This window comes from Heterodontus francisci, chromosome 36, assembly GCF_036365525.1.
Source record: "Heterodontus francisci isolate sHetFra1 chromosome 36, sHetFra1.hap1, whole genome shotgun sequence".
In the NCBI taxonomy this organism is placed as follows: Eukaryota; Metazoa; Chordata; class Chondrichthyes; order Heterodontiformes; family Heterodontidae; genus Heterodontus; species Heterodontus francisci.
The window spans coordinates 9,931,572-9,955,005 of record NC_090406.1 but is presented as its reverse complement, the minus strand read 5'-3'; the positions used below and the strand labels follow the sequence as shown (position 1 = coordinate 9,955,005).

General features: G+C 43.4%; 1 protein-coding gene across 3 annotated transcripts in view; it reads left to right on the top strand.

Annotated features, from left to right (window-relative positions):
• ncln (nicalin) overlaps window positions 1-13,258 on the top strand; it is a 47,768-nt gene extending 34,510 nt beyond the window's left edge. For 2 of the 3 annotated variants that reach the window (XM_068016144.1, XM_068016143.1), the window contains 5 exons: window positions 1,180-1,218; window positions 4,057-4,220; window positions 5,340-5,393; window positions 7,463-7,541; window positions 11,264-13,258. In XM_068016144.1, the coding sequence (XP_067872245.1) occupies window positions 1,180-1,218; window positions 4,057-4,220; window positions 5,340-5,393; window positions 7,463-7,541; window positions 11,264-11,323 (396 nt within the window). In that variant the 3' untranslated portion in view covers window positions 11,324-13,258. Of the gene's footprint in view, window positions 1-1,179; window positions 1,219-1,270; window positions 1,327-4,056; window positions 4,221-5,339; window positions 5,394-7,462; window positions 7,542-11,263 lie in introns of those variants that run through there. The other variant, XM_068016145.1, reaches the window with a different exon arrangement.
• Window positions 13,259-23,434: the final 10,176 nt, after the last annotated feature.

Genomic DNA, 23,434 nt, shown 5'->3' with positions numbered 1-23,434 from the left:
CATCTGGCGTCCAAATACGCGTAGACAGCTGTCACTGGGATCTTTTTGGAGCAGGTCTTTTCAGGCGATGTTGAGGATTTGTCTGGCAGGCTTTCCAGGAGAATCACTGCTGAAACCCCTGATGCAATCACATTGGATTCTTATGATTTCTCAAAGAAGTGGAAAACGAATGAGCTGGTGACTTCTCTCTTAGCAGGCTTACCCTCAACTGACTCAAAACAATATCCAAAAATGAAACCAACTCTTGACCACCATAAATCTTGACATCTCACTTTTCTCTGCAAACAACTCCCAAAGTCATCAAGGCTGCTGCTGTTTACTTAGCTTAAGACATGTGACTTCCAGTAAGGTTTTTTTAAAACAAAGTCCTTCCAGTGACCTTTTTTAAAAAGAAAACCAAATCCGACATCTGTGGAATTTCTTCAGTCTTTCAAATGAATCAATTTCCACAATTTTTAAACAAGAGTCCTCAAAAAAATATTTTAAAAATGGAAGCACTTTCATAACAGTTTATTAGCTAAAAAGAGAAACATCAAGTGTTGATAATATGAAATTAACATGATGGGTTCCGCTCTGAATGTTAATCCATCTTTTTCTTTCGGGCATTGATGAATCTGATGTCTTTCCAGCCTTTTCTGTTTTAATATCAGAATATTAATCTTGGTTCAGAAAGGTTTATAGCAGCAGTAGCCTCACTTCAAGATTTGGCCCAATTTTAAGCACTGGCTTGCTTGACAGTTATTCAAGGGAGGATTCATTATTCCACACCCATGGAATGATGCGACTCATCTGCCTGTGACCTGTGACTCTGCGCTCCCAGTTTTGATCATGCTGCAACAATGACTTGCTGACTTGTGCTGCAAATGCAGGAATAGCCTGTGCCTCTGAATGAGGTTCTCTCTATTTTTCACTTGCAGATGTGCAAGTGGAGAAAAAGGAACTGCACTGCCTTTTCAGCCCCAGCACCACTTCACAGTCAAGCAGGCCACAAACCGAGCAACAAATCTGCCAGCCAGATAGAGATGGGCCACAAGTGGCCCTTTAGCCATGTCATTGGTGTTTTGTGTGCACACACACTGTTCCAGCTGTGTATCTTGTCCATTTTATACCCCCCTTCTGCATTCTGTTTGCTCAGCCTTTACAGGGCTGTCTCTCTTTAAGTTTGTTTTCTTTTTTTAGGGTGCCCTAGAGGACCTTCAGATCTTCACAGAGCAAATGGTAAGCAGAGCACCTCTTAAATTCTCTAAACTTCACTTTCCTTTTTTTAAAGCAAGTGACATTCCAGCTGCTGTTTCTTACTGGAGTTGAGATGCACAGTAGCTGCAGGTGAGTCAATAACCTGGAAACTGAGGTAATGTCCTCTGTCTTAATGCTTGACAAGAGGATGAGGTTGAGTTTGGGGTTGAGATGTTTTTTTAAACAATAGGATCAGGGTCTGGCTGCCAGATCATTAGAGTCAAGTGTTGTGGGTAGCGACTAAGTATTGCCTGACCTCTGTGTTAGAAATAATTAATTTAGGGTGTACTGTAATTATGTTATAGCAACAGAATCAATTTGCAGCTTGTAACAAGTGATATTTACTAGCTTGCTGCAATCACAGACATATAGACGGGGGAGGGCTCTGCATTTGCATGCAAGGATCCACACACAGACAAGGATTTTTTTTTAAGTACTAAAGTTAATAAAGTGCTCTACAGAGGAATTATGGATCTCTTATGGACTTTTCAAACCTGGCATGGCACCACACTGGAGTTATACTTCTTCCATAGCGGCCTTCTTAATCATGTGAAATGGCCTCCCCAAGGAGTTGGGCAAAACCTAACTCCAGAGTTCTATTGGAACGATTGCACCACTGTGATACAAAAGTGCCAGTATAACTGCACCTTTGGGCTCTCTGGGTTTTCAAATGGATTGTCTGCCGATTTAATCTAATTCCTATATGCGCTGCCTAATGTTGTACTAAGCCATGCGCACCAAATGGTCCCAGAACCAATCTGGGCTGTGGTGTTCATTGATCCAAGCCAAGGCTGCATTCAATGGGCTTTAACTGATCACAGCAGTACTGCGCTAGGAGAAAGAAAAAAAATCATGAGATTTCTGCTCCTGATTCACTATCCAGTGATGAAAAGTGTGTGTGTGTGCGCGTGTGAATTGGGGTGAGGACAGCATCAGACTGGTTGTGGTGCCCCCTTTTCTCATTGCAGAATTATGTGCCAGCTTTCATGTGAAGAATGGCCACATTGGGCAAAGTACTGTAAGTTGGTAGTGATTGTGAAAACTTTAAGCACAAGTCATCCTCTCCAGGAGAAGAAAGAGAGGAGGATGCAAACGTGATTTGTATCTTCTTTACCCATAGTGATTAAAATGTGGAACTCGCTACCATAAGGAGTAGTTGAGACGACATAGATGCATCCAAGGTGAAGCTAAATAAGTACAAGGCAGAAGGGAGTAGATGAAGAAGGGTGGGGGGAGGTTCATGTGGAGCACAAACAACGACATGGACCAGCTGGTCCAAATGTCCTGTTTCTGACCAGTAAATTGTATGATTGAGGGGTTTTAGTGCATGACGGGGCATAGGGAGAATTGAGCAAGGATGATTGGAAAAATTGTTTTTACATTTTTGCTTTTCAATCCAGCTGCATTATTGCACATTGTACTGCTACTTACATATATGTCAGCATTGTTCACCTAAGTATAGTCTTCAGTTTTTAGTAAATTGCTAAGTGGATGGTCATATTTGAAAGATGAGTGCATATTTGCTAATTGTACTGCTGGCGTACCGAATGACCCAATAGTATCAGCTTGGCTCAGTGGTAGTACTTCCACCTCTGAATCAGAAGGTTGTGGGTTCAAGTCAGTCCAGAGACTTGAAGCATAAAATTTAGGCTGAGATTCCATTGTAGCACTGAGGGATAAAACATTAAACCTCTTAAGTGGACGTGAAAGATCCCATGGTATTATTTCAAAAAACTGAGGAGTTCTCCCCAGTGTCCTGACCAATATTTATCCCACAACCAACACCGAAAAAACATTATCAGATTGCTGTTCGTGAGATCTTGCTGTGCGCAAATTGGCTGCTGCATTTCCTACCTTACAGCAACGACTACACTTCAGAAATATTTGATGCTTTATAAAGTGCTTTTGTGGTGACTTGATGTTGTGAAAGACGTTTTATAAATGCAACTCTGCCTTTTACATTAGGGAGAAAAAAATAGTGAATGCTGAGCAACAGGCAATAGTGAGAGGGTAGGATGGCGGGACTAATGACTGTATTCAAGAAGGTTATTTAGAGCAGGTGGGAATCAAACAGGTAGTTGCAGAGGACAGAGTGCAGTAGGTAAAGGAATGGCCACCAATGGTAGAACAGAGGAAGTAAACGATAAAGAGTAGTCCAATGTTAGAGGAGCAGAAGGGTTTTGTGTGGAGATGGAAGACTGCAGATCACTAAGGTAGGATGGAGTGAGGCTGTAAGGAATTTGTCATCAACTTGGTACTGGCACCCTGTGGAACTTGGAGATGCCTGAGGTGGTGGTGTTTAGGCAATAATTTGGGCTGCGATGTTTTGAATAAGTTGTAACTTGAGAGGGGTTAAACTGGCTAGAAGAGGGTCAGAGATCTTTCTGTGAAGAAGCTGTGGATTTGGGTTAGCTAAATGGTAATAAAAAAAACGTATTTTCTGTAAAATTGCGTGGTTCGTTTTCCCTACTGTCTACTGATATCATGAAAAGGCTGTAGCATTACTGTAGGCTGACCCACTTTAGTGAGAAAAGTCTTAAATGTTTTTATGGGGAACTCTTTAGTTTCTGCAGGTTTTTTTAAGCAAAATCTTATCACTTTTTCATTACTCTATGATTTGCATCAGCTTCTCTCCTACTCTTACCTGCCTTGGTGGTGTACTGCCCCTCATAGCCCTGTCCTAGCGAACATGAGTTTGCATCATATGTACAACAGTTTAAAGTCAGAAACTATAGAGAAGGATGTTCTGGAATACCTGTACCTTCAGTGTCATCCACTCACCATTTGCCTGTTTTTTCCCTTCCACCTCCCCCAATTCAGCAACTACAGGAGGACCAGCTATCATCAGTACTTGACTGGCTAACAGCCCAACCAAGGGCAGCGCAGCTCATTGATAAGGACAGCACCCTGATCTCCACAATGGAGTATTACATGAGTCGATACTTGAAAGATGTCAAACGTCATCATGTGAAGGCAGATAAAAGGTACATTGTACTTTTAATGAAGGAAGGATACTGCTTGGATACCCATGTCAGTCACCCCACAAATACGGGCCATTTATGATGGGAATTACCTTACCTATAGGCTACATCCTCAACTTTAAGGTTTTGTTTTTGCTGTAAGTTTTGATGCCTATATATGCTTAATTCAGTAAATAAATGAGGCTATATTTGCAGCAATTATGTCAGTCATTAATCCATCAGTGTGGGCACCAAATCCGTGAAGTTTCCTGGCTGTAGATGTCCATGATGGTGACTACTGCAGAAATGGGGGAAATGCAGAGTGAAAACTCAATACTAACTCTACAGTTATATACCAGAGCAAATGATGCATAACTGGAAGTGATGGGGCAATAGTAAACTTGACTCTTCATTCCGGTGATGATAGGAAAGGTTAATTCAAATTTGCAAGAATTAAAGCTCCCTTCTCTCCCATTCTTTGAATAAAATCATATGAGAAGCTATCGGTGTTGGTTAGTGACGTAATCTGTGCTGTTGCTCCAGCTTGATGGCGAGTGAACCATTATGCCCAATGATTTGCCTTTCATCCACAAGTGAAGTGTCGACTTGACACATTCTCTCCCGAGTCAGATGATGATTTCAAATCTCAATCCAAGTCCGGAGCACATAATCTATTTTGACCTGATGGTGCACTGCTGAGTGGCCATCTTTCAGATGAAACATTAAGGTCCTATCTGCCTGTTCAAGTAGACACTAAAGATTCTTTGCCACTATTCAAAGATGAGCAAGATGTTCTCCTAGTGTCTTGGTCAATATTGGTCAACACTTTGGGATGTTTGAGAGATGTGATAAGTTGCCATATAATCGGGGATATTTGTTTTCAGTGGTGCTTCTGAGCCAAAAGGGGCGCAGCTGTTGGAAATTAGTTGGCTTGCACTTATCTTCCTCCCAAAGTTGAGCTGCTTCGCTGCTACAAGGCTTAATCCAGTTACCGGCTGGAACATATATATAACTGGGGTCAGTCACTGTGGGTCTTAAACCTGTGGGATATGAAGCTAGAATTTTAACTGTTACAAGAAAAGCAAGTTTTCTTGAAGTTCTAATGGAATGGATGAATAGGTAATCTTTTTCTGTTGATTGCAGAGATCCAGAATTTCTCTTCTATGATCAGCTGAAACAAACCATGAATGCATACAGGTACGAAAGACAGACCACATGAGTTTCCCACCCCATAGCACGGTGGGTACTAATGCGAAACTGAGTCTTGGAAACTAGAATGGTTGTAGGCTGAGTTGGTTGGTAGAGAAAGCTATATTTGTCTTTTACAAGCATTTGTTGGGGCTCGGAAAATTTGCCCGAGTTCTTATTCCTGAACATTAACTAGTAATTCCTACTGAAAAGTATGTGTGGATATCAAGCGAGCACTAGATCAAGCTCAGTTGCAAAGTCATTCACAGTTGAATAGCCTTCCAATCCTTTCTGTCCAGACTTGCATATTGAAGAATGGGCACTTGGATGAGTTGTCAGAAGAGTCTATGCCTTCAGAAGATGAGGTACTGAAGGAACACTAGTACATGTAGAACTGTACACCAGTACTTGTAAGAAAAGAGCAGAAGAAAACAAGACTGGAGATTGAACAGTAATAAATTCTGAAACTTAGTGTACCATCAACTGTCCATTAGAGGCACTCATGATTGATTTAAAGATTGTGATTTATTCACGGCAGATTAAATTGGTTGTTTACCAGTTGCTAATCCAAGAATGACATTTGTTTTAATTTTAACGTGATTTATTATGGAACAATATCTCCATTCTGGCTGTTGTGTTTCAGATTTGATTATTAGTCCCTGACTGATTATCATGATTGCCAGTAATCTTTTTCATATTCTTCATATCTAACCTTCCCTCCAATATAAGTAATTAGATTCTTTACCCCAATCCTTTTTCCTTGTTTTGTTTGGTTTTTTTTGCACAATGTGACCAAAATGTGAAATCGGCCTTCAGACCAAAGTAGCAGATGCAAATTTCCTGGAACCATTTCAAAAATAATTGGGTGTTGTGATGGATGAGCTAGTATATGTTGAATGGTATCCTCATCCATGTTGTGATTCATGGTACAAAGGACAGGCTGCAGAATTTATAGTTATTAAATGCTCTAATACATTTGTCTACTTGCTATGTTTTTTTTGAGGGGGTAACAGCATAGGACTCCACATATGGCAATGTTGTCACAAAGAAACTGGTGGATAGCGAGGTCCCTGATCTCTCCAACCTCCTTGTACACCTTTGTCTCTGTTTGCATACTCTTGTTACTAAACTGTGGACTGTGTATTCTTCTCCTCCACTTTCACCATAATGGCAGATCCTTTGCACCTGGAGCAAAATACTTTCATCTTTCCATCACTCCCATCTTTATTTCTCTAGTCCTACGACAACTTACATAGCACCTTTAAAATGCCCCAAGGTGTTTCACAGTAGTGTTACCAGCCACATAAAAAGCTATTAAAGTTTGGTTAAGCAGTTAGCTTATAAGGAGGAGAGAGCGGTAGAGAAAACAAGAGATTTAGAGAGGGAATTTCAAAGCTTGGGGCTGAAAGTAAGGCCGCCAATGGTGGAGCAAAGAAAAATCGGGATGCAGAAGAGGCCAGAATTGGAGGATCGCAGAAATCTTGGTCGGTTGTATGGTTGGCAAACGTTACGGAGATGAGGAAGGGCAAGGCCATGGAGGGATTTGAATACCAGGATGAAAATTTTAAAATCAAGGCATTGCCAGATTGGGAGCCAATATAGGTCAACAAACACAGAGATGTTAGGTGAACAGGACTTGATGCAGTTAGGTTAAGGCAGCAGATGTTCATAAACTGCAAACTATCAGTGTTGGAATGCTCTGAATCTTTGACATGGTTTCAGTCACCTTCCCTCACTCTTCCAAGTTTTTGCTTGGTGCCTAATTTTTTTTTGCCCCTCCTTCTCACCTCTCCCTCTCACCTAATGAAATATGTTGGGATATTGACACTAATTAAAGGCACTACATAAATACAAGTTGTTAAGATGTGATATATGTGAGTATTTGCCAGGTAACCGGTACTGCTGCAATGAGCACCACAAATAAGGTTTGTTTTCCTGTGTCTTCAGATTTCAAAAGTGTTACAGCCATTTCCAAATCTAATAACCTTGATGAGAGACTTCTGTTTATCTATACTGATTTCAGCCTCTCCTCCCTTTATCCATTTAAGTGACATCTTCTCAATATGTTCTCTCTGCAGAGTGAAACCTGCCATCTTTGATCTGTTGCTGGCGTTGTGTATAGCAGCGTATCTAGGTGTTACCTATTTTGTTGCTCAGGTGAGTAAACATAAGACTCGAATGGGCACTGTGCTGTTCGGCTTTACACAAGTGAGGCAGCCCAGCACGGGGGTGGGGGTGAGTAGGAGATCTATCAGTGAGAATTATTGATCTTTTCCCACATCACTATCCCCATGCCTGCACAGCACAGGTGCTTAGATGTCTAGTGAGAGCACAATTTGATGTGATGCTCTCCACGGGCTGTTGAACTGTATCACAGCAGAGAGTCAGCACCTTCAATATAGGAAGGGAGAAGGGGGAAAACTTCCTTTTTTTTGGTGAGAACCAGGAGGTAAATTTAGAGAGGAAAATCAAGGTGCACAGAGAATTGGGAGAGACAGATAGCACTAGAGTTGGAAATAGTTAGGCATTAGGTGGGTCAGCATAAGGGAATGTATTAAGGTCTAAATTATGTTTACTGTGCATTTATATGAATGTGCGGAATGTGGTAAATAAGGTTGGTGAGCTACAGGAGCAGTCAGCCATGTGGAAATATGATGTTGTGGCAATAACGGAGACCTAGCTTAGAAAAGGGCTGGACTGGATACTAAATCCTGGATACAAGGTGTTCAGGAAAGATAGGGAAAAGAGGAGGGGTAGATGTCTTGATTAAGGAAAATAGTACAGTGCTGGAGAGAGAGGATGTCCTGGAGGGGTCAAGGACAGAATCGATTTGGTTAGAGCTAAGAAACAATAGAGATACTATTACGTTGCTTGGGGGTATTCTATAGGCCACCAACCATGGTGGATATGGAAGAGCAAATTTGCAAGGAAATTACAGAGAGCTAAAAGAATTATAGATTAGTTATAATGGGGGGGGGGAGGGGTTAATTATCCAAATATAGACTGGGATAGTAATAGTGTAAAAGGCAGAGAGGGGCAAGAGTTTCTTGAGTGTGTTCAGGAGAATTTTCTACATCTTTATATTTCCAGTCCAACACGGAAGGAGGCAGTGCTGGATCTGGTTCTGGGAATGAGGTGGGTCAAGTGAATCAAGTGACAGTAGGGGAACAGTTAGGGGACAGTGACCACAGCATCGTAAGGTTTAGGTTAGTTATGGAAAAGGACAAGGAGCAATCCAGAGTTAACATAATTAATTGGGGGAGGGCCAACTTCAATGGAGTGAGAACAGATCTGGCCCAAATAAACTGGAATCAAAGATTAGAAGACAAAACTGTAACTAAACAATGGGCTACTTTTAAAGAGGAAACAGCTCGGGTACAGTCAAAGTACATTCCCACAAAGGAGAAAGGCAGGACAAACAGCTCCCTGGATGATGAAAGATGGCGAATAAGATGAAGCAGCAAAAGGTGAGCTGTGCTTCAAAACTTGCCGTGCCCCTAGCCCCTAGTTCCAGTACAGCTACAACCGTAGCATCTACCCGGCAATGTGGAAAATTGCCCAGGTATGTCCTGCAGGATAAATCCAATCTGGCCAATTACCACCCCATCAGTCTACTCTTGATCATCAGTAAAGTGATGGAAGGTGTCGTAGACAGTACTATCAAGCGGCACTTGCTTATCAATAACCTGCTCAGTGACGCACGGTTTGGGTTCAGCCAGGGCCACTCAACTTCTAACCTCATTACAGTTTTGGTTCAAACATGGACAAAAGAGCTGAACTTGAGAGGTGAAGTGAAAGTGACTGCCCTTGACATCAAGGCAGCATTTGACCGAGTATGGCATCAAGGAGCCCTAGAAAAACTGGAGTCAGTGGGAATCGGGGAAAACTCTCCGCTGGTTGGAGTCATACCTAGCGCAAAGGAAGATGATCGTGGTTGTTGCAGGATGCCCCCATCCCATGAATGAATTAAAAAAATGTCATGTAGGTAATACAATTGCGAAGCAGGCTGAATATAGAAGGTTCAGAGGGGAAGTTAAAAAACAAATAAGAGAAGCAAAGAGAGAGTAGAAGAGACGGCTAACATAAAAGGGAATCAAAAGGTCTTCTATTGGCACATAAATAGCAATAAGGTGGTGAAAGGAGGAGTGTAGCGATTAGGGACCTAAAAGGGAATTTATGCATGGAGGCAGACGGCATGGCTGAGGTACTAAATGAATACTTCGCATCTGTCTTTACCAAGCAAGAGGGTGCTGCCCAAGTCATGGCTGAAGAGGGGGTGGTTAAGACACTGGATGGGCTAAAAAGAGGAGGTATTAGATAGATTGGCTGCACTTAAAGTTGATAAGTCATCAGGACCGGATGAGACGCATCCAAGAATACTAAGGGAAGTAAGGGTGGAAATTGCAGAGGGACTGGCCATAATCTTCCAATCCTCCTTGGATACAGGTGTGGTACCAGAGGACTGGAGAATTGCAAATGTTACACCCTTGTCCTTGCACCCTTTTTTGAACAAGCCCAGCAACTACAGGCCAGTCAGTATATAAACCAGGACAAAATTAATAGTCACTTGGACAAATGCACATTAATTAAGGAAAGCCAGCATGGATTTGTTACGGGCAAATTGTGTTTAACTTGCTTGAGATTTTTGTTGAGGTAACAGAGAGGCTTGATGTGGTGTACATGGACTTTCAAAATGCATTTGATAAGATGCTACATAACAGCCTTGTCAGCAAAGTCAGAGCCTTTGGAATAAACGGGACAGTAGCAGCATAAATTTGCAATTGGCTGAGTGACAGGAAACGGAGAGTAGTTGCGAACGGTGGTTTTTCAGACTGGAGGAAGGTATGTAGTGGGATTCCCCAGAGGTCAGTGTTGGGTCCCCTGCTTTTCTTGGTATATATTAACGACCTAGGCTTGGGCGTACAGGGCACAATTTCAAAATTTGCAGATGACACAAAACTTGGAAGTATTACGAACTGTGAGATGAATAGTGATGAGCATCAAGAGGCCATTGACAGGCTGGTGGAATGGGCAGACAAGTGGCAGATGAAATTTAATGCAGAAAAATGTGAATGATTGATTCATTTTGGTCAGAAGAATAAGGAGAGGCAATATAAGTTAAAGGGTACAATTCTAAAAGGGTGCAGGAGCAGAGGGACCTGGCACAAATCGTTGAAGGTGGCAGGGCAGGTTGAGAAAGCGGTAATAAAGGATATGGGATCCTGGGCTTTATGAAAAGGGGCATAAAGTACAAAAACAAGGAAGTTTTGATAAACCTGTATATGACACTGGTTCAGCCTCAGCTGGGGTATTGTGTCCAGTTCTGGGTACCACACTTTCGAGAGAATGTTAGAGCATTAGAGAGGGTGCAGGAAAGATTCACGAGAATGCTTCCAGGGATGAGGAACTTCAGTTATGTGGATAGGTTGGAGAAGCTGGGGCTGTTCTCCTTGGAGAAGAGAAGATTAAGAGGAAATTTGATAGAGGGGTTCAAAATCATGAGGGGTCTAGACAAAGTAGATAGGGAGAAACTGTTCCCATTGGTTGAAGAATCCAGAACCAGAAGACACCGACTTAAGGTGATTGGCAAAAGAAGCAACAGTGACTTGAGGAAAAGCTTTTTTACGCAGCGAGTGGTTCGGATCTGGAATGCACTGCCTGAGAGTGTGGTGGAGGTAAATTCAACCAAGGCCTTCAAAAGACAGCTGGATAATTATCTGAAGAGAAATATTTGCAGGGCTACAGGGAAAAGGCAGGGGAGTGGATCTAGGTGAGTTGCTCTTGCAGTGAGCTGGCATGGACACGATGGGCCGAATGGCCTCCTTCTGTGCTGTAACCATTCTCTGATTCTATGAAATAACACTATTCTTTCTTCACAGAATTTTGGTTTCATTTACAACACGGTACGAAGGATTACTCTGAAGCCGAAACAGCACTAACTCCAGAGTCCTCTGCTCTTGATACCTTCACGTGGCAGAAGTATTCACCCAATACAACCACCTTATGTCGGTGTGGCTGGATCCTTCCTACAGCACTGAGCCAAATCTCTCTGATTATGCAGCGTCAGCAACTTCCTGAGGGTTGGAAGATGTTCCTTAAATAACAGCACTATTGCTGTTTCACTTTACAACAAAAAAACTCTTCTATTTTTAACCAAAATGCAATTCATATTAAGCACTACCCAAAACCTGGACACTTAACCTCTATTATACAGTTCATAAATTAAGAATCTCCTACATAATGAAGTCAATCCAGGTTTGAATGCATGGATATATGTTTGTTGGTTGTAATTTGTTTAACTCTGTCTGCTAGTTGTCAGGGTCCTGGTAAAATGAGTTAGTGGCAAGCACAGGACTGTCCATAATTCAGCACTAATTGTTAATTACATTTCAAAGTAGCCACATAGGCAGTTATATGGAAAATGTCTCTAGTTATAAGTTATCATGGCCTTTTGTCTTCATGGGCCATGGTACATTATAATGGTTAAATCCATATACTTTTTAATTTCACCATATCCTAAGTTGCTGACATGACCAGATCCCAAAGTTTCAATTTAGCACGAGGAACAGCCTTTTACAAAATGTTTTTTAGGGCCATAAAATTGAAACACAAAAAAACTGAAGAACTGATTGCTTGGTTTCTCGGATTTTGGAAGAACTGGATTGCCAACCTCAGGCCTGCCGTTTGGACTTCCCAATACTGAGGGGTTACTCTTCTGTGATTGGGACTGAGGCATTGTTGTTGAGTGAAATAGAAAAATCCTTATTCTGTGTCTATTCGTGATGTGCCTGATGCTGATATTGGCTGACCAAAAAGTACTATATTTCCCAACTTGCATTCCTCACTTTTTTATGAGCACAAAAAAAAACACAGGCTTTTGTCCTTGTGGCATTATGAAATAACCCTTTTTGATTTTAACTTCTGATTTAAGGTTATGCAAATTAGTTTATTTAAATGATGACCTCTTTGTGTACAGATTGCATCCTGGTGCAGTGCTTTGCTGTTTGTTTTCATTCTTTCAACGAATCCAAATCAGCCATACCAAAAAAAAAAATTGCACAAGCTTTATTGAATGTCAGTGGGTAATTCATTCCCATTTTTACCCTATGTCAGTTTCAGGAGTGGAAATCCTAGCTGTCGGCCATAGCACCCTGCACCTCCAACCCCACTCGAAGTCCATGGTCACCAAGAGCATCTGTTACACCCCAAAACAAAAGCGAAATATTACAGATGCTAGCAATCTGAAATAGAAACAGAAAATATTGGAAACACTCAGCAGGTCAGGCAGCATCTGTGGAGAGAGAAACCAAGTTAATGTCACACCCCAGCTACACCTGCGATCCTGTTTGCTCCATGCTGCCTCGGTATTGAAACTGGGACCTCTGGTCTGTGACTTCATTTGCCAGGCCATTGGGAGAGCTAGTTCAGTTAAACTGGGATTGGGGCCCACCTTCCAGGCAGTCCAGCTCCTCCAAATACATGAGGCACTAAATCTAACATTGAACCAAAAAAAACAAACCTCAAACATATTTCCCTGCCTTTCAACCCAAAAGAAATGACAGTTTCTATCCCACCATTGCGATGTGGATTTCATTCCTAGTCACACTGCAACAAATGCAGAACCTAAGTACTTTCTTTTGAAACTTGATGGGACATTTTTTTTTCTATTTTAATTGCTGCCTCTTGTCCTCAACTTTTATTTATGTCTGTATTGGCTATTTGTTGAAAATCATTGATGTTGATGGGTCTTTTTTGTTTCCTGATGTCTAATGTAATGGATTATGGGATAACAGTGGAGCTGTATCGAACATTGACATTCATCATGACTGTTCTGTGCAGCAGTAAGGAAAAAATAAAATGGGCGGGGGGTAAAACTGGCATGTGTTTTTGAATGTTAGAAAGAAGGACTTGCATTTATATAGCACTTTTCACGACTACCAGACGTCTCGAAGCACTTTACAGCCAATGAAGTACTTTCTAAGTGTAGTCACTGTTATAATGTCGGATACACAGCAGCCAATTTGCACACAGCAAACTCCCACAAACAGCAATATGATAACCTATTCTTTTTGAATTGTTAGTTGAGGGATAAATATTGGCCAGGAGGGAGAACACCACTGCTCTTCTTTGAAATATTGCCATGAAATCTTTTGGATCCACCTGAGAGAGCAGGCAGGACCTTAATTTAACATCTCATCCAAAGATGGCATCTCCAACAGTTCTCCCCTTGGGCGTATTGTCTGGGATATTTTACATCCATCCAAGCAGGCCTTTGTTTACTCACGCAATACTATGTTGGAGTGTCAGCCTGGATTTTTGCACTCAAGCCCAGGAGTGGGACTTGAACCCAGAACCTTGTGATTCAGAAGCAAGAATTCTCCCAACTGAGCCATGACTGACACACTTGCTCTGGTTTTTTTTTTTTACCAATCTCATCCTTGTTTTCAAATCCTTCCATGGCCTCTCCCTCTCTATCTCTGTAACCTCCTCCACTCCTATAACCCTCTGAGCACTCTGCTCCCACAATTCCAGCCTCCTGCACATCCCCCATTTGAACATTGTGCAATCATCAGCGAACATCCCCACTTCTGACCTTATGCTTGAAGGAAGGTCATTGATGAAGCAGTTGAAGATGGTTCGGCCTAGGACACTATCCTGAGGAACTCCTGCAGTGATGTCCTGGAGCTCAGATGATTGACCTCCGACAACCACAACCATCTTCCTTTGTGCTAGGTATGACTCCAGCCAGCGGAGGGTTTAACCCCTGATTCCCATTGACCTCAGTTTTGTGAGCGCTCCTTGATGCCATACTCAGTCAAATGCTGCCTTGATGTCAAGGGCAGTCACTCTCACCTCACTTCTTGAGTTCAGGTCTTTTGTCCATGTTTGAACCAAGGCTGTAATGAGGTCAGGAGCTGAGTGGCCCTAGCGGGACCCAAACTGAGTGTCACTGAGCAGGTTGTTGCTAAGCAAGTGCTGCTTGATGGCATTGTTGATGACACCTTCCATCACTTTACTGATGATTGAGAGTAGGCTAATGAGGCGGTAGTTGGCCGGGTTGGATTTGTCCTGCTTTTTGTGTACAGGACATACCTGGGCAATTTTCCACATTGCAGGGTAGATGCCAGTGCTGTAGCTGTACTGGAACAGCTTGGCTAGGGGCGCGGCAAGTTCTGGAGCACAGGTCTTCAGTACTATTGCCGGAATATTGTCAGGGCCCGTAGCTTTTGCAGTATCCAGTGCCATCAGTCGTTTCTTGATATCACGAGGAGTGAATCGAATTGGCTGAAGTCTGGCATCTGTGATGCTGGGGACTTCAGGAGGAGGCCGAGATGGATCATCAACTCGGTACTTCTGGTTGAAGATTGTTGCAAATGCTTCAGCCTTATCTTTCACACTGATGTGCTGGGCTCCCCCATCATTGAGGATGGGGATATTTGTGGGGCCACCTCCTCCAGTTAGTTGTTTCATTGTCCACCACCATTCTCGGCTGGATGTGGCAGGACTGCAGAGCTTAGATCTGATCCATTGGTTATGGGATCGCTTAGCTCTGTCTATCGCATGCTGCTTACGCAGTTTGGCATGCAAGTTGTCCTGGGTTGTAGCTTCACCAGGTTGACACCTCATTTTGAGGTATGCCTGGTGCTGCTCCTGGCATGCCCTCCTGCACTCTTCATTGAACCAGGGTTGGTCTCCTGGCTTGATGGTAATGGTAGAGTGGGGGATATGCCGGGCCATGAGGTTACAGATTGTGGTTGAGTATAATTCTGCTGCTGCTGATGGCCCACAGCGCCTCATGGATGCCCAGTTTTGCATTGCTAGATCTGTTCGAAATCTATCCCATTCAGCACAGTGATAATGCCACACAACACGATGGACGGTATCCTCAATGTGAAGGCGGGACTTCGTCTCCACAAGGACTGTGCGGTGGTCACTCCTACCAATACAGTCATGGACAGATGCATCTGCGGCAGGCAGATTGGTGAGGACGAGGTCGAGTATGTTCTTCCCTTGTGTTGGTTCCCCCACCACCTGCCGCAGATCCAGTCTAGCAGCCATGTCCTTTAGGACTCGGCCAGCAGTGGTGCTACCGAGCCACTCTTGGTGATGAACATTGAAGTCCCCCACCCAGAGTACATTTTGTGGGCTTGCCACCCTCAGAGCTTCTTCCAAGTGGTGTTCAACATGGAGGAGTACTGAGTCATCAGCTGAGGGAGGGTGGTAGGTGGTAATCAGTAGGAGGTTACCTCGCCCATGTTTGACCTGATGCTATGAGACTTCATGGGGTCCGGAGTCGATGTTGAGGACTCCCAGGGCAACTCCCTCCCTACTGTATATCACTGTGTCACCACCTCTGCTGGGTCTGTCCTGCCGGTGGGACAAGACATACCCGGGGATGGTGATGGCAGTGTCTGGGACATTGTAGGGTATGATTCCGTGAGAACGACTATGTCAGGCTGTTGCTTGACTAGTCTGTGGGACAGCTCTCCCAACTTTGGCACAAGCCCCCAGATGTTAGTAAGGAGGACTTTGCAGGGTCGACAGGACTGGGTTTCCCGTTGTCGTTTCTGGTGCCTAGGTCGATGCCGGGTGGTCCGTCCAGTTTCATTCCTTTTTATAGACTTTGTAGCGGTTAGGTACAACTGAGTGGCTTGCTAGGCCATTTCAGAGGGCATGTAAGAGTTAACCACATTGCTGTGGGTCTAGAGTCACATGTAGGCCAGACCAGGTAAGGACAGCAGATTTCCTTCCCTAAAGGGCATTAGTGAACCAGATGAGTTTTTACAACAATCGACAATGGTTTCATGGCCATCATTAGACTAGTTTTAATTCCAGATTTATTAATTAAATTCAAATTCCACCTTCTGCTGTGGTGGGATTCGAACCCATGTCCCCAGAGGAATTCCCTGGGTCTCTGGGTTACTAGTCCAGTGATAATACCACTATGCCACCGCCTACCCTACATTATCAGATATGAGATATAAAATGCAGAATATTACAATACGACCAGGAGAGGGAGCCATCCATTGAGAAATATTCCCAGCTGGTGACCTGTGGTGCTATGTAGGTCTTCAAACCAACAACAACGGAAGATTTCACGCTTGTAATGAGAACACAGAGAAAGGATCATTCTTTAGAATGTGTGGAGGACTGGAATTCACTGAAACTTGCCTGCTGTCCCCTGAGGCCCTCTGGAACTATTCAACACAATGCCATGTGGCAACCCCAGTAGGAGGTTCACCAAACTCCCTTCGTCTGGTGATAACAGGTTAGTAATGGCCTCAAAATGGGGTTGGTGACCTTACCATTCCATTTTGAAATGAGCTTACCCGTGAATGTTCAAAGTGCCCACCTGATTCAGGCGATGGTCCCCTTTTGATATAGATATTTAAATCCTATGCCCTATCCAAACTACGGTTACTGGAAGATAGGTGCCCCTTCAAAGCCCCAGCAATCCATCATGTCAGTGTTGAACTCAACTAATCTTCAATTATCCATTATTACTTCCTAACCCACCCACCACCCCCCAATCTTCCTCATGCAGCCATCAGCTCCTGTTGTTAAGTTCCATGGTCAATAGGAGCCCTCCAGTATCTCATCCAAATGGTTATTAGCATAAATCTAGACAGTGAGTCTTGGCTGGTATCTCTCATGGCTCAACAATTGCCCTCTCACCTATATTTTCCAGCATGGGTAACTGGCTAGTGATCAGGAGTAGGAGGCCGAGTTGATTTTCCCACCCCATCACCAATTTTTGAACCTCACCCCCTTCTGCCACCCCTAACCACGTCAGATTGGATATTAAACTCGCTATCTTATGATCTGTATTACTCACTTATATGCCATCTTTATCAACCGTGTAAGGAGACCTTACTCCAAATCACAATTAGATTTCAGCCCATAACTCATTCCTTGGTCTCCTTTACGATATATATACATTAAAAAAATCTCAAACTCCTCATATAAACCCACTCTCTGGTATTTATTATATAAATAAACTATCCTAGTCTTTGGATTAGATTTAAGCCTGTAACCCACACCCATGTATCCATGGTTCCACAACCATTCGACCCTGGCTATCTATTATTCTCTGTTTAATTTTGTTTATATTGCATGGAGTTAACAGGTTTAGCTACAGGAATTACAAGAAATGTTAAGTTTTCATGTAAGCGAAAGTGCTTCTGGCAGTCAGTTTCATGATTCAGCCATGATTTCAACAATAAGGAGTCGTGGGAATGTTGAATGGGCCTTTACTCACCTAATTATAAGTATTTTTCAATTCAAGATTGAGAGGGGCAATCCTTTAAATATACTTAAGTTAGTGACTACATCCAACTGAAGGCTAGAAGCAAGGATAGTCAATGACTTTTGTAGATTTCTCCAATTCTGTAAAGAAAACCAATCAACTTCAAACCTGGAGGTTACCAAGGATGAGGGACTTCAGTTATGAAGAGAGGGTGGGAAAGTTAGGACTGTTCTCCTTGGAACAGAGGGTTAAGAGGTGACCTAATTTCAAGACGATGAGAGTTTTTGATAGAGTACAGAGAAAGCGTCAATAACCAGAGGTCATAAATTTAAAATCATTGGCAAAAGATCTAGCGGGGAGATGAAGACAAATCTTTTCACTCAGAGAGTTGTTGGGAGCTGAAACACTTTACCTGAAAAGGTGGTGGAAGCTGATTCCATCAATAAATGGGAGTTGGATGAGGAACTTCTAGGATTAGAGTTAAAACATGGGATCGTGAGACTAAGCATAACTAGTCTTGCCAAGCGCCAGCAAAGACACAATGGGCCAAATGACGACCTCCTGTGATGCAGCTTTCCACTTTCCATGATTTTATGATGCCAGGGGCTAACTGAATTTACACAAAACAATTGTTCAGTTTTAGAAAGACAGGTTTAAAGAATTAATATTGCAGGAATCAGGGTAATGTTGACACATCCTTTCCATTTCATACAGATAAGCTGTGGAATGAGATATCTGGCCCCAATTCCTATTAATCTGTAGAGGCTTATCAGTAACTCAAAATATAGGCATCTTAATTTTCTCAAAGCCCTCAGTTTTTATCCTGAAGCACTTAAATTTTGAAGTCGAGTGGGGGGTGGTGGAGGAGTGTCTTTTTTTCTCAGTCACCACCTATCATAATGTTAGCCTGTTGCTCTGCAAATGTATTTTACAAGCAAAGGCAATCATAATAATATTAAGGTGATATTCGAATCAGCCACCAGAACAGAGACTAAGATAAAGATTTATTTTTGCATAACGCCTTTTGTGACCCCAGACATCCTGACGTGCTTTACAGCCAATGAATTATTTTTGCAGTGGAGTCACTGGTGTAATGTAGGACTAGGAAAGTTATTGAAATGGAAAGTAAAAATGATTTATTTCTGGATAGTAATGAGTGGGCTTGCTGATTGCCTATGAGGAGGTCTGAGAGGATCTTTTACCAGAGGACGCCTGAATTAACTGCAGGTCTCAGTTTTTTTTTTTGGACACATGGGAAGTGGGGGAGGGTTTGGCTGTGCACGGGGATGAAATTAGCTGAATGATAGAGGGGAGAAAAACTCAGCTTGAAGGCCTTTCCCATCCCTGTATGCATAAACATAAACCACCTTTACCTCTCCCCACTGGAGCAACCATCAAGCCCTTTCCTACATGTTGTTTCTTTCCTCTTCCTTCATCTGAGTCAGAGCCTGAGATTGTGGGTTCAAATCCCACTGCAGCACCTTTCACGACCTCAAAACATCCTAAAACACATTACAGCCCATGAAATACATTTGAAGCTTAATCACTGTTGTAATATACGAAATGCATGAGCCAATTTGCAAGATTGCAAGGATTTTCACTGATGTTGGTTAAGAGATAAATATTGTCCAGGGCACTGCAGAGAAATCCACTGTTCTTGTTCAGAATAGTGCCATAGGCTTTTTAACGTCCATCTGTGACAGCAGTTAGGATCTTAGTTCTGTATCTCATCTGAAAGACAGCACCTCTGACAGTTCAGCACTCCCTCAATAATGCACTGGGAGTGTCATCCTAGATTTTTGTGCTTAAATATCTGGACAAGGATTTGAATCCACTACCTTCTACCTCCCAGCTGAGAGTGCCACCCACTGCACCACAATTGATGCTAACCAAAGACAGGATTATTTCCCTCTCTTTCCCCCAGTATGAGCCTCAGGACCTACTCCCCAGCAGCAGCCAGGAGACCCCACTGTTGACAGGGTATTTTGTTTCCCATTCTCAGCATGGAGGGTACCTTCGCAATGCAAATATGCCAGGCCAAGAAATTTGGGTGCATTTGTGCCTCAGTAGGCACAACACATTTGGTGGCAGAGTGGAAGAAGGTAATTGGCATTAATATCTCTCTAACCCTCACTTCCTCTTCTCAACAGATAACCAACTACACTTGACATTCAGTGCCAAGCGCTAGCCAGGGTTGACCCTACTTTGCACCTGAGATCAATTATGGTCAAAGCACTGAACCTGTTTGGGTTATTTCATAATTGTTGACTTTTGCACCAGCAAGAATAGATTATTAATTTTTTTTTTATTCATTCATGGGATGTAGGCGTCACTGGCCAGGCCAGCATTGATTTCCTATCCCTAATTGCCCTTGAGAAGGTGGTGGTGAGCCGCCTTCTTGAACCGCTGCAGTCCATTTGGGGTAGGTACACCCACAGTGCTGTTAGGAAGGGAGTTCCAGGATTTTGACCCAGCAACAGTGAAGGAACGGCGATATAGTTCCAAGTCAGGATGGTGTGTGACTTGGAGGGGAACTTGCAGGTGGTGGTGTTCCCATGTATTTGCTGCCCTTGTCCTTCTAGTTGGTTGACGTTGCGGGTTTGGAAGGTGCTGTCTCAGGAGCCTTGGTGCATTGCTGCAGTGCATCTTGTAGATGCTACACACTGCTGCCGCTGTGCGTCGGTGGTGGAGGGAGTGAATGTTTGTAGATGGGGTGCCAATCAAGCGGGCTGCTTTGTCCTGGATGGTTTTAGTTTAGTTTAGTTTAGAGATACAGCACTGAAACAGGCCCTTCGGCCCACTGAGTCTGTGCCGACCATCAACCACCCATTTATACTAATCCTACACTAATCCCCAAAGACACATTGTACAGCAAGCTCGCCACTGATATCAGACCCACCAGCCGTCCATGTCTCCGCTTTAAAGACGTCTGCAAACGCGACATGAAATCCTGTGACATTGATCACAAGTCGTGGGAGTCAGTTGCCAGCGTTCGCCAGAGCTGGCGGGCAGCCATAAAGACGGGGCTAAAATGTAGCGAGTCGAAGAGACTTAGTAGTTGGCAGGAAAAAAGACAGAGGCGCAAGGGGAGAGCCAACTGTGCAACAGCCCCGACAAACAAATTTCTCTGCAGCACCTGTGGAAGAGCCTGTCACTCTAGAATTGACCTTTATAGCCACTCCAGGCGCTGCTTCACAAACCACTGACCACCTCCAGGGGCGTATGCATTGTCTCTCGAGATAAGGAGGCCAAAGACTAAAAGACACTAACTCCATATTCCTACCACATCCCCACCTGTCCCTATATTTCTCTACCACCTCCCTATACTAGGGGCAATTGCTAATGGCCAATTTACCTATCAACCTGCAAGTCTTTGGCATGTGGGAGGAAACCGGAGCACCCAGAGGAAACCCACGCAGACACAGGGAGAACTTGCAAACTCTGCACAGGCAGTACCCAGAATTGAACCCGGGTCGCTGGAGCTGTGAGACTGCGGTGCTAGACACTGCACCACTGTGCCGCCCACTGTGTTGAGCTTCTTGAGTGTTGTTGGAGCTGCACCCATCCAGGCAAGTGGAGAGTATTCCATCACACTCCTGACTTGTGCCTTGTAGATGGTGGACAGGCTTTGGGGAGTCAGGAGGTGAGTTACTCGCCTCAGGATTCCTAGCCTCTGACCTGCTCTTTTAGTCACGGTATTTGTATGGCTACTCCAGTTTCTGGTCAATGGTAGCCCCTAGGATGTTGATAGTGGGGGATTCAGCGATGGTAATGCCGTTGAATGTCAAGGGGAGTTGGTTAGATTCTCTCTTGTTGGAGATGGTCATTGCCTGGCACTTGTGTGGTGAAAATGTTACTTGCCACTTATCAGCCCAAGCCTGGATATTGTTCCGGTCTTGCTGCATCTCTACATGGACTGCATCAGTATCTGAGGAGTCACGAATGGTGCTGAACATTGTGCAATCATCAGAGAACATCCCCACTTCTGACTTTATGATTGAAGGAAGGTCATTGATGAAGCAGCTGAAGATGGTTGGGCCTAGGACACTACCCTGAGGAACTCCTGCAGTGATATCCTGGAGCTCAGATGATTGACCTCCAACAACCACAACCATCTTCCTTTGCGCTAGGTATGACTCCAGCTAGCAGAGGGTTTTCCCCCTGATTCCCATTGACGTCAGTTTTGCTAGGGCTCCTTGATGCCATACTCGGTCAAATGCTGCCTTGATGTCAAGGGCAGTCACTCTCACCTCACCTTAATTCAATCAGAACTGATGGAACCAACCTTGAGGGAGACAACAGTCAGGATTTAAGCAAACAGCTTTGCAATGAGTTGTTTGATAGAGACTGATTAAGAGTGTCATCCTACAATGAGTTGATAAAAGGATGAAATCTGCAATCAAGTCTCGACATTGCTTTCAATTATACATCATGAAGGAGCTTCTTAGTCTAACACTGCAATCTTGAGAGACTTGCAGCAAAAACCCTACCAACTGCTCAAAGGAGTAAAGAGACTTCAAAAGCTGTGATAGTTCCAATCGCTACCAGCAAGTTTTCGTGAAATACCTCCAAATATTGTCTGAAATCCAGGTTATTTCTGCCACTGCAAACATACTGTATTCCTCCTCATTTACAAAAGTGCATGATAAATGGAGTGACTGCCTGTTGATTTCTTGCTTCTTGAGCTAGTTTGTTGGTAATACTTTTATAACTAATAAACAAAAGTGGTCAAAGAAAATGAAAGAAAAAGATTCTTTTAATGTCTGTATGATTTTTTTTCTCCGGGATTTGCTCGCACCAGTGTCCAGGTTATTCAGCTTTAATTCCTGGAGATTTCAAGACAATCCTGAGCGGTTGACAACCCTGGTCCAAGAATCCTCCACTTTACAGTTTGAAGCTCAACAGTCAGTACCAATCATCAGACTTCACATCCAAGTCAGACCCCAACATCACACATCATCCATGCTCACACACAGTGCAGAAGGCGATTCCTCTCCCTCGTCAACAGTCACTAAGACCACTCTACTATCACTGCCATGGCCGAAATCAGTTAACCCAGCATTGTCCAGAGAGGAACCTGAAATCTTCCTGGTCTCTATGACTCAGTACCACACTAGGTAATGAACTTTTTATATAAGCAACTTTAATATAAAGTACAACATCACAATGTGCTACACAGAGGCAAAAAAAAGTTGCTGAAAGTGGGGGGAGAAGTTTTAGGGAAGTGTCATGCTAGGCCCCAACCTGCCAAGAATGAGGTACATTGATTTTGTCGTGAACATTGTTTTTAAACTGTTACTGGAGTTAAGAAAGGACTTATTAAACAGAACAGCCGTGGCGGGAAAAGACATTTGCATAGCAACAGACAGTGTTTGGAAGGACAAAGCAGCCATTCTCTGACATTCAACCCACAATGGACTTTTAATCACCAGACGTTGAAGGTGGGGGAGCTCGCATTCCAGGTTGACTGCTAAGATGGCCAAATACCGAAATGGACATGGTCAAACCAGCTAGTCACATGACTAACCTGCTGGGCAACCTGAGTTTTTTGAATTTGTACAAACAGTTTGGGCAGAAAACTGTTTGCTCCTGGACTAAGAAGATCTCTCTTCTGTCTGCTCCCATCTCTTTCTCACAAGCCTCTGAATCCACTGAAGACACATGACCCCCAAGAGAGAAAAGTATCCAATAGCGAACAAAGTTTAAGAAGAATTCTGGGCCCCAACGAAAAGTAAGATTGCCCTACAACCAAAGACTTTAAATGAGCTTGAAGAATCGTAACAGCAACTATTCAGATATTGCC